General features: G+C 42.6%; 1 protein-coding gene across 3 annotated transcripts; it reads left to right on the top strand.

Annotated features, from left to right (window-relative positions):
- The first annotated feature begins 1,598 nt into the window (after positions 1–1,598).
- LOC119209555 (histone-arginine methyltransferase CARM1-like) lies at positions 1,599–11,264 on the top strand. Of its 3 annotated transcripts, none has more exons than XM_037458976.2 (14): positions 1,599–2,147; positions 2,941–3,085; positions 3,342–3,467; positions 3,554–3,693; positions 3,790–3,894; positions 4,558–4,668; positions 5,312–5,489; positions 5,916–6,006; positions 8,118–8,199; positions 8,342–8,427; positions 8,668–8,757; positions 9,162–9,299; positions 9,493–9,582; positions 9,851–11,264. In XM_037458976.2, exons 1-14 carry the CDS (start codon positions 2,055–2,057, stop codon positions 9,951–9,953), a joined length of 1,578 nt encoding a protein of 525 aa, XP_037314873.2. In that variant the 5' UTR covers positions 1,599–2,054; the 3' UTR covers positions 9,954–11,264. The 3 variants fall into 3 exon arrangements, with proteins under 3 accessions (XP_037314873.2, XP_037314878.2, XP_037314866.2); XM_037458981.2 differs by having other exon boundaries at positions 2,938–3,085; positions 10,157–11,264; XM_037458969.2 differs by having other exon boundaries at positions 2,938–3,085.
- Positions 11,265–16,313: the final 5,049 nt, after the last annotated feature.

The following is a 16,313-nucleotide window of genomic DNA, read 5'->3' as shown; positions in this document are numbered from 1 at the left end:
GTCACAATGTAAAAGACAATTTATGTAAAACTGTTCTCAGGTTGTCCCATGATTTTGGAATGAAACAGCAGTGGATGCCCCCTGTTGTGCTTAGTCTTCACCCTGCACAAAAGAACCGGACACCAGGAACAGGGAACATAATCAGGACTCACTGTTCCTGGTGTCTGTGCTAACTAGTCCAGGTATAGTCGGTAGAGGTGTGTTTTTAGTCTGCGTCAGAAGCTGTATAAGCTTTCAGCTGTCCTGATGCCACTTTTTCGTAAAATTGAAAAGAGGTCAGTCAATGAATTTAGAAGTATTTATGTGTCTTAAAAAAAAGTGTTTGCTATGAAGTGGAAAACTATTCCTCCTCTTGCACCGTGGTGGAGATGGGGAGTCATTTCACTGTGGTAGAGTTTCTTTAGAGTCTTACCGTATTCTGCAAGTCTGCATGTGTTAAAGCTGCATTCTCTTTACTGACCACAAGAAGGCGATTACTCTGTTCCTATAGAATTCTATGAGAAAAGGCCTCTACTTCTATCTTGATTTATTGTAAACAAGAGTGTATGGTCTCAGTCTTTAGTTTCAAGGTTTCTTCAATACAGCATGATGTTCATGTAGTAAATTATGGTCCATTTAGAATCATGTGACACAGTTACATTTTATAAGGTCCATAATAATGTTTTTTGAAAGCAGGTTACAAGCCATTGAATCAGAAGGCATATGAAAAGAACAAAATCACAGAATCTACACACTTCATTTTAACAAGCAACTTCAGTGGCTTCAGTTTAATAATTACTTTTCCTCTTTCACCACTTGGTGGTTGACATCTTGGGCTGAAATATCTATTGGATGGATTGGTGATGGAGATGTTTCTACCTCTGGATTAATCAAAAAGTATGACTGTAATAATACAGTTGTAAAGTAGATGCTTTTGTTTGATGTGTCACAGTAACTAAAGAAACCAATCAAAGTGTAATATTCAATTCAATTCATTTTATTTTGTATAGCCCAAAATTGCAAATTGCAAATTTGCCTCAGAGGGCTTTACAGTTTGTACACATGCAACATCCTCTGTCCTGAAACCCTCACATCGGCACTGGAAAAACTCCCCAAAATATGAAAAAACCCTTCAATGGGGAAAAAAGGGAAGAAACCTTAGGGAGAACGTCAGAGGAGGGATCCCTCTCCCGGGATGGACAGACTGCAATGGATGTCATGTGTACAGAATCAACAATGTAAAAGATGTACAATACATTAAATTCCTCTAACTGAAATGATACAAGTAATTGCAAGTAGCAGAACAGGTGTACGGCAGGACCACTGCAGGGACAACCACCATCAGATAGAACCACCATCCACAGAGGCTTCTGTGGGGAGGGAGAGCAGAAAGATGTTGGTTTATGATGATAGTAATATGAATCATATTTAAAGTAATGATGATGGCAGCAGCAGGTGTCAGCAGAGCCATGCCAGGAGTCAGAACCGGGGTCCGCACAAAACTATGATCCACGGAGACCTGCTAGGCGAGAAAGCACAAAAAACTCCCTGAAAGAAGCTTAATTAGTGATGTACATTAATAAAACATGGATGATTGTGGGAGGAGAGAGTAAGAGTGTGAGAGTGAAAGAGGGGCTCGGTGTGTCCTAAGAAGTCCCCCGGCAGTCTAAGCCTAGAGCAGCTTAACTAAGGGCTGGTCCAGGCTAACCTGAGCCAGCCCTAACTATAAGCAATATCAAAGAGGAACGTTTTAAGCTTTATCTTAAATGAACTGACCGAGTCTGCCCCCCAGACTGAAAGTGGAAGCTGGTCCCACAAAAGAGGAGCTTGATAACTGAAGGCTCTGGCCCCCATCCAACTTTTTAAAACTCTAGGAACCACAAGTAGTAATATAACAACAGTACCTGTTGGTTCCAGTAAGACTCAAACGTCAAAGGATTCCATCTCCATACTAACTTCTCTTCTCCACTTCTCTCCCTCTAGTTCTTCCTCCCTCTCTCCTCCCCTTTTCTATAACCCCCTCAGCCCTCTCCTCCTCCTTCTTCCTCAGGAGCAGCTTACGATCACATTGAAGAATGGAGAAGAAGAGCGAGGAGTTGTTGGCTTTCTCTGTGAGGGTCTTCACTCTGAAGGAGGAGGAGGAGGAACACATGGAGACACCAGAAGAGGTAACAGTGGAGGCTGCAGGAGGCACACCCATGGATACTGATGTATTTCAAGGAGGTAAACCAGGTTTAGAGTTCAGAATGTAACTGATGAAGCTCCTCTCTCATTGCTGACTCCTGACTTGTGCACTTATACGTTAACCAGGTGTAAAAATAATTCTGTTCTGGTTTAATGTTGATTGATCTGGTTAAGAATTCCCGAACAATCAGGAAATGCGAAAATTAAACCGTGCTAAGCTAAGGGCAGCATGTATGTACTTACGTAGTGGTATTGAAGATTATTTTGACTTAACAAATTACACACTGCAATCATTTTAAAACGCTGCATTTATGTAATTCCAATTGTTTACTCTAAAACAAACTAGAATATATCAGTCAACATGAACAAATCTCTCCCAAACTGAAAAAATGTTAATGATTCAATGGGTGATGTCATGCAGTATGAAGTATGGACCTGCTCCATGGACAGTGACTTGGGAAAGATGAGCACCCAGCAGAATGTCCTGAGGGCATTTTTATGTCTAAAAGAACAATACAAAGAATAAAGCTCATTTGGGTATCGGCTCAATGACATCACAAGAGACTGAATTGTGTGCTTTTATGGTTTTGAGACAAAAATGAACAAAGATGGGAGAGAACAATTGGTCCGAATGTGGGTGAAGTTATGTGCTCAGGCTGTCCTCCTACACTGTATTTACGGTAAACCAGGAAAGATAATGTCTTACATATATAAACCATTGGGAGCCAAAATCACCCAGTCGGGTAATATTGTCCGATGTGTCGTTCTGTGGAGAAGGTGCAGATCCAGAAGGAGGTGCAGGTCCAGAAGGAAGTGAGCACGCAGCAGCTGCTCAGTGTGTGCAGAGAGAGAGGAGCAGAGCAAGTGCTCACTCTGCTCCTCAGCCCTGGAGAGGAAGCTCAGCAGCTCACTGTGCAGGATGGTGAGCGCGCACACACAGTATTAATAACAAAACCTATTATATAAAACGTTTTAATCCTTATTGATATCATACTGTTGGATTATTAGATTTCAGCAAATTGTTATACAACGAATTCATCTTAAAAAGTTGTTGTATAAGTACTACTTATTAAACAAAACATATATGAACAGCATTCTTTGGTTCTACTTTTCACATTTAAATACAGAAGTTTCTCAAATATCATGTTTCTGTGTGTTTTAAACCAACTCCCTCTCAGTCAACAGAGCGTTAGTCTTCCGGTTAACTGTATCCAAGGAGATGGACTGCTGCCAGGTCGGAGGACAGTCCTTCATGGTCACCGTCGGCAACCAAAGTCTCTTGCTGCAGTTCAAAACTACAACTGGTTTGTATATACATGCTTATGATATTAAGTTAATGTGTGACGGGAGTAGAAACATTCACAACTTCCTGTCCACTCTGACGCTCCAGATATGAAGAGCTTCAAGCGGTTGTTGAAGAGAGGCGATGACGCTAAGACAGGGAAAGGAGCCGAGAGAGGAAACAAGGATGCAGAGGGAGGCCAAACAAGACTCCGGCAGACTGAGGATGGCCCTGCACAGGGATACCAGGTGGGCCGCTCAGTCTAGTTGTGACCTTGCAGGTGTGGGGATGAATGGATACGGTTGAAAAAGATCTCTGCATTGTTGGTTGTCGTGGGCGTTTAGTTCCACAGCTGTCTGTCCCAGCATCAGAACCTGCTGCAGGACTCGCCCAGGATCACCACCTACCAGAGATTCATGCTGCTCAACGAGAGGGACTTCAGAAACAAGGTGAAAACGTATCTTTGTAAAAGCCCATGGTAAAAAGACCACCTTAACTTTCCATCGCTACATGCAGCTTAATTTCTAAATGCATGACTGCTGTTTGAGGTGAATTATTACTCACACATCAGGATTATAAAGAGACCTAAAGTTATTTATAATCAAGGGTCTTGGTGCTTTGAGGGACAGTTCTCCAAGATGACTTTGCTCAGTATCTGGTTGAGTTAAAAAAGACTCTAAAAGTCTATGTTCATTCTAGTAGATTACAAACAATGCTTTTTGACTCTAGGTAAAAAATAACATTTCAAATTACGTTTAACATGAAGTACAGATGCACCTTGATGCACCGAAGCTAGATAGTGTTAGATGCTAACTTGTTTTTTTTGGTCTCATTCATTTTGATTTTGATTGCCAGAACTTCAGAAATAAGATCTGGCACCATTATTACCTTTCTACAGTTCAATGCTTCCTACAACATAAGTAAATGCGGAAAATAAATGGTTGTGGGACTAATGGTCTCAGGGACCTGAGTAGTATGTTGGAGCATATCTATGACATCATATTTCCATCGTAAACCAACAAGAAAAAGCAATTTTACTGAACTTCACTGGAGTGAATCTGCATTTAGTTTGTAACCGGCCTGACCAGCTCTGCTTTCCTCTTCCTGTCTAGGTGGTTCTGGATGTGAGCTGTGGGTCTGGTATTCTGTCTTTCTTTGCTGTCCAGGCGGGAGCCACAAGAGTGTACGCTGTTGAGTCCAGCCCTATGGCCGAGTATACAAAGGTTATCCCATTTGACCCTTTTGTCATCCTAATGTCCGCTTATAGATGGCCCACACTAACGCAGACAAGCTTTGAAACTGTTCCTTTTCTTTGCAGAAAATACACTTTGACTCCCACGCAGATTTTGGAGAGCAACGTTATGTGTGTTTTGGCCTAGTTGGTGCCTAAAATGAAACCGCAGCAATGCGCTCAACAGCACATTCGCACACAGAGTACATACATCACATGCAGAGCGTGGCATACTGGGGAGTTAATGGGTTGGAGCAACATCTGGCCTGATGTGCGCAAGGATAGGGGCTGCAACAGGGAGATGCTGCTGCACACAGTACTGGTCATAGACCGATATGTGGGGATTTGACCTGCTTTCCATTTATATTAAACATGTACTTGCCATCTTACATGTGATGGAGTCCAAAAAACAATGCGTGCCTACACATCTAATCATGTGTAAGTGTTACAAAGAATGAACAACTGGCCGCTTTTAGTGGTAACATTGGGGTTCATTGCTGTAGGCAGGCCTGATGGGATAGAAAATAGATGGACATTCCCTTATCAGAAGGATGAGTCTCCACACAGCATGGTCCGATGTATCCTTCGTGGTGCCGTGCGCTTTTACAGTGCACCTGTTTCCTTGTCCTGTGCAGATCCTGGTCCAGAATAACTGTCCGTCTGAGCATATCCGGGTCCTAGAGGGGAAGCTGGAGGAGGTCAGCTGTCCCGACATGGTGGACATTATTGTCTCTGAGCCAATGGGGTACATGCTGCTCAATCTGAAGCTCATGGAGAGCTTCTTGCATGCCAGGAAATGGCTTAAACCAAATGGTAGGACTACAGCTAATACTTACACGATAACAAATCTATGGGATTTTCATTTTTGTACTGATCTCAGGTATGAGGGCCCAATATAGGTCCCAATCTGAAGGACTGTCATGTTTGGCCGCTGGTTAGTGGATTCCCATTTGTGGTGATTTGTGGTGAACGTGACTTGGTGTTGGCATTGACGAGGCACTTAGGTTCATAATATCCTCCCTTGACCTGGAAAAGCTCATCAACCCCCCCCTGGAAATGGGGTTCCTCCAGCCATTTACCTTCTAGTATCTGCTTTTGTCTCTGACTTTAGTTCTGTGTGTGTTTACTGTATGGCACTCACTGTTTATCTCACATCTTTTTTACCCTTTATGTGTGTCTCTCTACCTTTGTCTCCCTCTCTTCGTCTCTCTTTGTCTCTCCGACTGTCGCTCTGAGTAGGTCTGATGTTTCCCTCCTATGGTGATATTCATCTGGCTCCCTTCAGTGATGACCAGCTTTATTTCGAACACTACGGACGAGCTAGTTTCTGGTCTCACACACACACACACACACACACACACACACACACACACACACACACACACACACACACACACACACACACACACACACACACACACACACACACACACACACACATGCATGTACAGGCATAAATCCATGCATGAGGACACAAACACACTGGCTCCCTTTTTCTCTCACAAGAGACACACGTGTTCCTCACTCAGCCATGAATCCTGTTTGGGTGTTGTATGCTTGGGTTCAGTCCAGTCCTGACTCATACTAATCAACCTGCATTAGCTTCTATGGGACTGTAAGTTGGGACTAAAGCTGCTATTTGGTGCCATAAATATCATTTTTAATATCATTTTTCTGTCAGTAAAATAAAATGTTTTAAAGAATTGTATTCTGTGACGGGTCACCAAAATGGCCAATAGTGTTGACCTGGATATTTTATTTGCCTTCCTGGTTTTTGCTTCCAATGATTATGAAACCAACATAATCACAATATGCACACCATTATGCAGTGGTGCTCCTGTTTGTTACTTCCTGTCACTGTGAGCTTTCACAGTGCTCTGCCTATCAGGGACGGCTGCCCAGTGGGCAGATGTGATCACATCTTATTCCTCCTCAAGACACCATGTGTGATGGACATTTAATTGCAATGTGCAGTATGTGATAATGAAACACTGCATGGACTACTGCTTAGAGATCCAATTATCACGAGCCAGGTGGGATCCCTGATTCTAAATCACATGAAAGAGGCTAAGAAACGGACGGTTTTTTTCTGTTCTCACCATCAGTTTTAAGATATTTAAAAGGTCAATAAAGACAGCAGTGGCAGTATTTTGTTATTGTGTGCATTTTCTGATTCCAGTTTATTTATTGTTTTCCTAAAAGTCTGAGCAAACATTACAGTACAGTTTGTTTGTGCTCATTTGCATGCAAGCATACCAGCATGTGTGTATGTGTGTATGTGTGTGTGTGTGTGTGTGTGTGTGTGTGTGTTTGTGCATGCGCTGCCATGGTCTGTGCCCTTCACTGCTCCTCCACTACGTGCGAAAGTCAGGCTCAGTCAGCGTTGAGGAATGAAGATAAACGATTAGCAACATTTGAGTGATTGCATGAGAAAGATATTGACTTATTGGTTCATTTAATTTTAACACCGTTCACAGCTCTACACATCTAATATGAACGGTGTTATATTCGCCAGTACTTATGTCAGTGCTGTCGGCCATTTTCACTTTGAGAAAATTACTTTATGGTCTCAATCTCTAGTTTCAAGTCTTCAATACAGCATGATATTCAATTAGTAAATGATTGTCTGTTTAGGATCAAATAGACTATATGTCAGCGGCCGAGGTAAAATAAATGATGTTGCCAACAAAGCCACAGAGGTGAAAGGTAAAAGCTAAGAGCCCTAGGAACTAATAACTAAAACTAACTAAATCCAGGTTCTATTTGGGGCAGAGCAGTGACACAATGAGCCAATAGGAGACAGGGGCAGAAATACTAATACGTCCTCTTCCCGCTTCTGTCTCCTGTCTTCCTGTTTAAAAGTCCCGCCACTGGCATTTCTCCATTGGTCCATTTGTCCATTAGCCACTGATTGGTAACGTGTCACTGGGGACGATTGTTAATTGATGAGGATACAACGCAAATCAAAGCAACGGAAAACACACTAATCGTCACCATTCGTTCTGGTACTCTGCCAGAAAACACTAGATTAGACCCTTTGGAGCGGGGGTCAATCATTGTCCCAAAGCTCTGGCTTTACCAGTCCATCCACTTTACAACCCTATGCTCGTTGGCTTCAGGTAGTGACTGAAAGAAGGAGGCTGTGGATAGAAGGGGACATGAACAGTTTGCTCTCTAAATCTGTGCTTACATATCAGATCCCTTAATCCTGTAAATCTGTGGAGATATTTTAAGGACATATAAATCTTTTTGGTGATATTTATTTTGACATCAAATACCTCCAGCACCCCAACAGGAGAAAGTGACCTGAGTTGCCATCCTAAATACATCCTTCCATCACACAAACCGGTGTCGCCATATTTCTGCTTGTTTGGCTTGTCTGCCCAAGAAATAGTTGAGTGACGGAATCTGCTCCAGTATCAACGGCTCTTCTTTCCTCAGGCAGCAGAGGAGCTTCTACGGAGTAAACCTGAGTGCTCTTCACAGTGCCACAGTGGACGAGTTCTTCAGGCAGCCGATAGTGGTTTGTGGGGTCACCCATCAGTGTATTAGAGCTCAAAGTCTGTGGAGACACTAAATGCATAAAAGGGGATGTGAGGAGGAAAATTAACAAAGAAACAGTTTTTATACATTTGTAATAAAAATTATTTTTTATTATCTTCCAGGACTCCTTTGATGTTCAGATCCTGATGGCCAGGTCCATCAAGCACTGCATCAACTTCATGGAGGCTAAAGAAGAAGATTTACAAAGGTGAGATCCAGAAACCAGATTGATCCCAATCCTATTACGTCAACTAAGTCCACTAACAACTCAAATACATGTGCTTAGTTATCAGCAAAATGTTGAGAGAAAATTAAGTGATACTGTGTTTAAAGGGCAGAGTCCAGAGAAATATTATGGAATGATAGGTATGACTGATGCAACCTGTTGATGCATGATGTGCACATGTTTAAATAACTATTGAAACTAAGCTCTGCTTGTTTCCTCCAGGATGGAGATTCCCTTTGTGTTCACTCTGATGCAGTCTGGTCTGGTCCATGGACTTGCTTTCTGGTTTGATGTGGCTTACGCAGGATCCAAGTAAGAGATGATTAACAGATTATTTTGCCTTGATCAATTATTTTAGCTTACAGTGACAGTATACACTAATTTCACATAACACTCACTCAGAGTGTGTGTGTGGGAGGGGGGGGGGCGTTTAAGATGATCCCGTCGATAGGGAAGGGTTGTGGATGGTCCGTTCGACGAGGTTGCTGCCCGTAGTGATGCCGTCATCGAAAAGGGGCACCTGGTACTCCGTTTACTGGTGCAGTGCAACCCCCCCAGTGGACGGATTAGAAACAGCAGCGACTTTTAGAGAAACGATGTCTTTCTGTAATTCTCACACTAGCAAAGTCATCCGGCGTGCTGAGCTGGATCCTCCGGGCGGGCCCCTGCTCTAGGCGTTTGTGTGATGCTGTAATGTTTTTAACCGCCCCATGCAGGTCCACGGTGTGGCTCTCCACAGCCCCCACGGAGCCTCTGACCCGCTGGTATCAGGTCAGATGTTTGCTTCAGACACCACTCTTCGCCAAGCTGGGACAAACCCTGTCCGGGAGGGTCTTGCTGACCGCCAACAACAGGTGCAGCTGAGCTTCACAAGGTTTTCTCGAGAGCCCCCAAAGTGGGGCATGAGACATGAGGCATATCCTGCTGTTTCCTCCAGAGCCGATCAGTCAGTCAATAATGACCCCCGTCCCTCTCCCTCAACGTCAGTTCTATGACCTGTGTGGAACATTCATAGGCGAATGATCATGCACCTTTTCCACACCGCAGGCAGAGTTATGACATCAACATCACCGCCATAGTGGACCAATCAGGCTTCAGGTCCGTAAACGTCCTGGACCTCAGCAACCCTTTCTTCAGGTGACTCCTCCTCCCTCTGATACATTTACTGACACAACCACATGTTATTTCCTCACACTGACATATCACAGGAAGTTCTACTTTGTGTTGAAGCCGCAGGTTTCCTCTGGATTATATATGTAGCCTTTAAGGCCAGGCTTGTTTTAGGAAAGTCGGTTTCTCAAAGGACACTTAAATAAATCGGACTCATGGAGTGTTTCAACAAGCTGGTTTAGATAACTGAGCCTTACCCTGAACTGAGATTAACCTTTGATCAGTTTATTCACAGTGAGTTAAACCATGGCCTTGTCAATGAGAAAGTGGAGCATCATTCACCATGGCAACAGGTAGATATAGAAGAGACAGAGACAAATAAATGCATCGGTCAATAGTAAAATATAAATGATCGTAAAACCTGATCCAGTTGTAATGTGTTGGGTGTTTAAAGGGTTAAAACACTGTGGATTTAAAACATTTAAAACATCTGTTTGGATCTTGGCCCAACACTCATGGTACTCATCACCATTCAAGGGAGGCTCTTTTTATACCCAGGAAACCCATTTCACTTGTCAATGAGCAGGTGACCTGTGTGCAGGACGTCGTTCTGGTAGAGAGCCAGCAGGAAGTCCAGGCCGGGAGTCTCTGTCCTCCAGGAGAACACAGGTGAACTTCGAGTCATGGGGAAACCTACGATTCGTCCACGTCTGTGAATGATCCAAATATGCACAGCGTCCATCCAGCAGATAAACAGAACAAGTTCGCGAAGAGTCCACTAGAGGGCAGCAAAGGGTGGGGCTACACAAGATTCATCTTTAAAAACATCTATGGTGAAACAACACCAAGTGATTGCAATGAATAACTTTTGTTGTTTACATCAATTAACAAAATTATTTAATTTCCATAAGTATTTTAGAGTTTGTACTTCGACCCTCTCCTTTAAATGGCCATGTTTAGCTTAAACCCCTACAGCTGTGCTGACTCCGGTGGAAGTAATGGTACATTCACATCAAAAAAGAAGCAAACGCTTTACAGGGGCGGTTTTACTCACCTGACTATTTGTAGATAATTTGCTTCATTCCTCCCCACAAGGAATCATTGATGTCCCACCTCCACACAATACAATTTACGTTGTTTGTTGTTCTTCTTTTTTAATACATAGCCCAAATCAATATTGTAGGTGACATCCATTTAGTATGAGTATGAGTATTTGAGTCTGTGTATTATACAAATGCATATGAAACCACTGTGAGATGTCTTCTTCATAAAATGATAAGCTATAACAATGAGCTGGTCAGGTTGAAACCTGTACATAATAACAGACACAAAAAGGATTGCGGTTCATGTGCCTCATGGTAAATCCTCAATTCTGCAGAGAACAAAAAACTGATACAATGATCGTATTTGGGTTACATTGATTTTACTTAAACTGAAATAAAACAGAAACTGTCTCTTAACTGTATAACAAACACAAAAGAATACATGACCGAAAATATATATATATTGTACTTACTATACTTATTGTAAGTCGCTTTGGATAAAAGCGTCAGCTAAATGACATATAATGTAATGTAATATACAGATTAATCACACTGAACAAACTGTAACCTACCTGTAAAGGTAGCGACATAGTATTGGTGTTGGCTATACTAGCAGTTTTCTCTGTTTACATATATACTGGAACATTCAATAATAAAAGGTTTTGCCACCCAAACTGTTTTTACGGGATTTGTTGAATGCACACCGTGTAACACACACACACACACACACACACACACACACACACACACACACACACACACACACACAAAAAAACAGTTTTCACACTCCGAGTTTGACACATGTCCACCAGCGGATCAGTCCAGAGACCAAGTAGAACGCCCGAACGCCTTGCTGGGGCTCAGCAGGATCTGTACCCAATCAGGCTCCCGTTCTGAGGCCCCATATATCAGCTCTGCTGCAGGTGAGTTAGGCCAGGGTTTTCCACACATCTAAGGTTGCATCTGGTGGACTAACACCAAGTAAGGCAGGAGAGCACTTATAGACATGGCCGGCACGGTCAGGGCCTTGGACATCCCAAAAGGATCAACAATCAACCCCCCTCCTCCCACCTTGACAAAAGCCTTGCACTTGTCCATTGTGTGGCCTCCTATCCACAGACGAGGTGGAGTTCATCCTCGGGACACTATTTTAAGAGACAAGCTCATGATAGCTGTGAGGATCATATCTCAAGCCAGAACTTTAGGATGAGTAGGTCTAGACTTTTTAAATGAACAAAATGTTCTTGAAATTTTCCAATCTGGTTTTAAAACATTGCACAGCACAGAATCAGCGCTTTTAGGAGATTTTAACGTCTTAGCTACTGACTCACTGGTCACTGTGTAATCCTTGTGCTCTTGACTTAACTGCGGCATTTAATACAGTGGACCATGATATCCTGATTGCTAGGAGCATTGTGTGGGCATCAGGGGCTCGGCACTGGAATGGTTCAGGTCCTACCTGTCTCATCGGACATTCTGTATCAACCTTGGTCACACTTGGTTCCATTCTCAGGAAGTACAGCATTTTAATTCCATTGTTATGCTGATGACAGCCAGATCTATGTACCCCTTAAAAAGGCTGAGTCATACTCCCTTAAGCCACTGTTACTGTCTACTGTTTAGACCATGGCCTTGGTCAGTTTGAGACCCCTGTTTAGAGCAGGGGTCTCAAACTCGCGGCCCGTGGGCCAATTGCGGCCCTCGGGACGATATTTTGTGGGCCTCACCTTGATATGAAAGTTGAATGTTGGTGCGGCCCGCAAGTTTTATATTGTAGCAACCCCGTAGCAACGCACAGATCCACAGCTCATCCCGACTCAGATCCTCGTGCTTTGAACAGAGAAGCGTGTATAGTAGCAGCCGCCACAGCTGTGTCTGCCTGTGACTGGGGACGCATTACCCCCCCCCCCCCAATCTACAGAACAGTTCATGTTCAGAAGAACCCATTGAAGTGAAATAACTGTTAGTAATGACATTTGAGAAGTTTGGATGTTTTTGTGGAATATCTGATGCGGCCCAGCCTCACCCAGATACTGCCTCCAGCGGCCCCCAGGTCTTTTGAGTTTGAGACCCCTGGTTTAGAGGATGTCAAAACCTGGATGGCTCTAAACTTTTTGAAGTTTAATGAAAAAAGGACTGAAGTGATGGTCTTCAGTTGCACCTCTGTGACCCCCTCAGTCGACCTGGGTTCCTTCGCACAGTATGCCAAACCTATTGTAAGCGATCTAGGGATAAAAGTGGATGTGGATCTTAAGTTTGACAGCCAGGTCAAAGCTGTGGTGAAAGCAAGCTTCTTCCAGTTATGGCAGCTGGTAAAAATAAAACGTTTTCTACAGACAGCACTTTGAAAGAGTAATCCACGCCTTCGTGACCACTCCGCTGGATTACTGCAACGCACTTTATATGGGAATCAGTGGGTCCTCCATTGCACGTCTTTAACTGGTGCAAAATGCAGCTGCACGCCTTTTAACTGGCACAAGGAAGTTTGGGCACATTTCACCGATTTTAGTTTCACTCCAACGGTGCATTTCAGAATTTATTTTAAAATTATTTTATTTGCTTTTAAATCTCTAAACGATCTTGCCCCACGTACCTTTCTGAACTTTTGCACCCCCTACACACCCAGCCAATCTCTCAGGTCAGCTGACCAGCTGCTCCTGAGGGTTCCAAAAATGAGGTTGAAGCTCAGAGGGGACGGAGCATTTTCTGTTGCAGCTTCAAACTATGGAACGAACTGCCACTGCACATTAGACAGGCCTCCTCACTGTCTAATTTTAAAACTCTTCTTAAAACGCACCTCTTTTCTTTGGCTTTTAACACTACGTAGGTTGTTGATTTTATGTGCACAGATATTTTATCTGGGGAGGACAGTCGATTTATTTATTTATTATGTTTTATTGAGTTTATTTTATTGTACAGCACTTTGGGAACCTTTGTTTTCATTTATACTGTGCTTCTATAAATAAAACGGATTGGATTGGATTGAAAACATGCTGAAGTCGGTCCTGGTCTCACACATCGCTCTTTTATTTTGTTCTTCACACAGCGAGTTGAACACGGACATGGGAACACCTCTTCCAGTAATTACAGCTCGACTGCTGACAGGCAAAAAGAAAATAATAAATAAATCAAAATAATAAACTAATAAATATTAAGGACTATATGGCTGGCAGAACATTTGTTCACGGGGATTATTTTCTTGCCAATGGTTTAGGGTAGTACTCGTCTGTTTGTTTAGCTCAGATTAATTGTTCATATGTTCACAGTAGACATAGTGACATAGTGAAGGGGATAATGGGGAGCAGACAGTGACTCAGCAGTTTCTTTCTAAAAGAGCTGAACTGCTGTGCGGTGTTGGCAGAAGTGAACATAGCCCTTTGGGTTATTTTGAGTGCTATGTAGACAGAGTTTTAAACATTTGCTCACCAATGCAGTGAATTCTATTAAGTATTTTATTTTGTATTTGTAGTTAGAGATTAATTAAATGGATGATGAGGGGGAAGTTCTAGGTCAGTAGCAATAATGTTTAGTCTTGATTGAACATATGATTTTTGTTGCATATTCCAACAATGGTTTTCTTTCGATTGCGTACTTCTGGACCAAGTGGGGGAACAGGAACAGGTGTTTGTACTGATGGATTAATCGGACCATATATGGAGATTAAGTGGTTTAGAAAATCAGGATCTTTCCATATGGGGGTCAATATAGGGATATGAGTATGCAACGGTGTGATTTTGTGTAATCCCCAGCTGTCTGTCAGAGCTTTTGCGGTTGTAAGAGATTAAAGGGGATTGTGGTGATTGAATGATTGTTTTGTCTCTGTGTCAGCTCTGTATTTGGTTTGCAACCTATTCAGGGTGTAATCCGTCCCACTGATTCTTCATCTCCTGTCATCTGAATCATCCACACAGCTCATTGTTTGGATCACTTTATCCTTGTCACTGTTGCCATGGCTGCCCTTGCACATATCACAGCTAGCTCCTGGAACTAGAAAGACTCGCCTCATTTGCATTATATACAGTTATCAATGTTTTTTTTTTAGGTAGACATGAAACTCAACACATCTACTGTTAATGTCTTGGCCACGTGTGGTCTCATTGGTTTCTTGTATCCACTCCATCAAGGTGCGCTGGTGAAAACAGCTGAGGAAGAAGTGATCCACTTCAAAGTTCCTTTCTCTGTTGCTCTCTAAGATGGTACCTGCCTTTATCACCATCATACTGAATGTCACGTCATAGCACAGCACATACTCCTGAGACATACATCTGACTATCTGTCTTATATCGTAATTATTCCAAAGTTGTTATTTAAGTGCTTTCTGTTATGCCTTTTAGTCCGTTTCTCTGTATCTGTATCCTCCAGTTGTCATTCCTCCCGATGAAGCACAGAGTCCGTCAACCTGACTACTCTAGATTCCTTTAATCCCCCGAACAAAGAACTGCATTCATAAACATTTCTGGAACAGTTGCATGAGGGAAACAACAGGACATCTTTGAGTACAAGTAGTCCTTAATTATTGGATCAGGATCCTCCACCTGGTGAGAGACCCCAAGCTGGATGGACTATATATTTATGCACTGGCCTGGAAACACCTCTGGGTTCACCGGTAGGAGCTGGAGAAGGCGTAGAATGCAAGGCTTTTGATCATCATACATTTGAGCTATGATGATATTGTGCAAGTTCAGACGTTGAGATCCTTTTTGGCTTCTTGGTTGGAATTTCATTGTGTTACCAGATCCCTGCAGATTTATTTGGTGAGCATCTAATAAAGACAATGGGAAGAGCTTGAATCACAAAGCCAGCAAGATAAGTTATCTGCACTCGGAAATCTGTGACACTTAAATCCTATCCCAAAAGTGAATGATATATATTATATAATATATTATGATAGTTTGTAATGAACAATTCAATGGGTTACTTATCCTTTGCTTAATCCATGTCAATTCATTTCCCTATAGTTTTATTATCATGGAATTAATGCAGCATTTAGTCTGATACACACTGCAATTTAGACTATTGTGACAATAATTTGAGATTTAGGTGAATGACTTGGATGTTTTACATTACATTCCATGTCATTTAGCTGAAGCTTTTATCCAAAGCGACTTACAATAAGTGCATTTCAACCATAAGGATATAAACTCAGAAGAAAGAGAAACCAGAAAGGGCAATTTGATCAAATAAGCTGATTTAAAGTTCAAAGTGTTTCGCAATTAGATCCCCCCCTCAAACTGCTAACCACAAATAAAGTAATTATTAACTAACTTGGCTTGTCTTCTTCATTCTTCACTTGATAGGAGTATAACATAAAACCCTGAAGAAGCAGCTACCATGTTATAAATAACATGTGAGAAGAATCAGTGTAAAGACTATGTCTGCGTGCTGATCCCTCCTACTGTAAAATCCATGTGTGCCTGACCAGCTCAACGACACCACCTTCACCCAGGTCCTGAAGGACGCCACTCAGCACTAGGTGTGTCGGCTGGTGAACAACCTGCGAGAGGGTTAAGTCACCGACCCCCGGGGGCCCCCGTCTCTCTCCACAGTGACTGCAACATATACATCAAGTGTGGATTTAACAAATAACTGCTTGCGCAAATTCATTGTCCTCCTGCAGTAGCTCTGCCCTCTGAGTTGCTGATCTCAATGGAGTCATTTTGTAATGTTTTTGAACTACATCCACTAACCACTTCAGAACACCTATTGTAGAGGCTG

Source organism: Pungitius pungitius, chromosome 3, assembly GCF_949316345.1.
Source record: "Pungitius pungitius chromosome 3, fPunPun2.1, whole genome shotgun sequence".
In the NCBI taxonomy this organism is placed as follows: domain Eukaryota; kingdom Metazoa; phylum Chordata; class Actinopteri; order Perciformes; family Gasterosteidae; genus Pungitius; species Pungitius pungitius.
This window is presented reverse-complemented; position numbering and strand designations above follow the sequence as displayed.

Coding starts and splice junctions, on each gene's coding strand:
- LOC119209555 (XM_037458969.2), top strand. CDS start 2,055: ATGGAGAAGAAGAGCGAGGAGTTGTTGGCTTTCTCTGTGAGGGTCTTC. Junction 3,895..4,557: donor AGAGGGACTTCAGAAACAAG/GTGAAAACGTAT, acceptor CTTCCTGTCTAG/GTGGTTCTGGATGTGAGCTG. Junction 8,758..9,161: donor GTGGCTTACGCAGGATCCAA/GTAAGAGATGAT, acceptor CGCCCCATGCAG/GTCCACGGTGTGGCTCTCCA.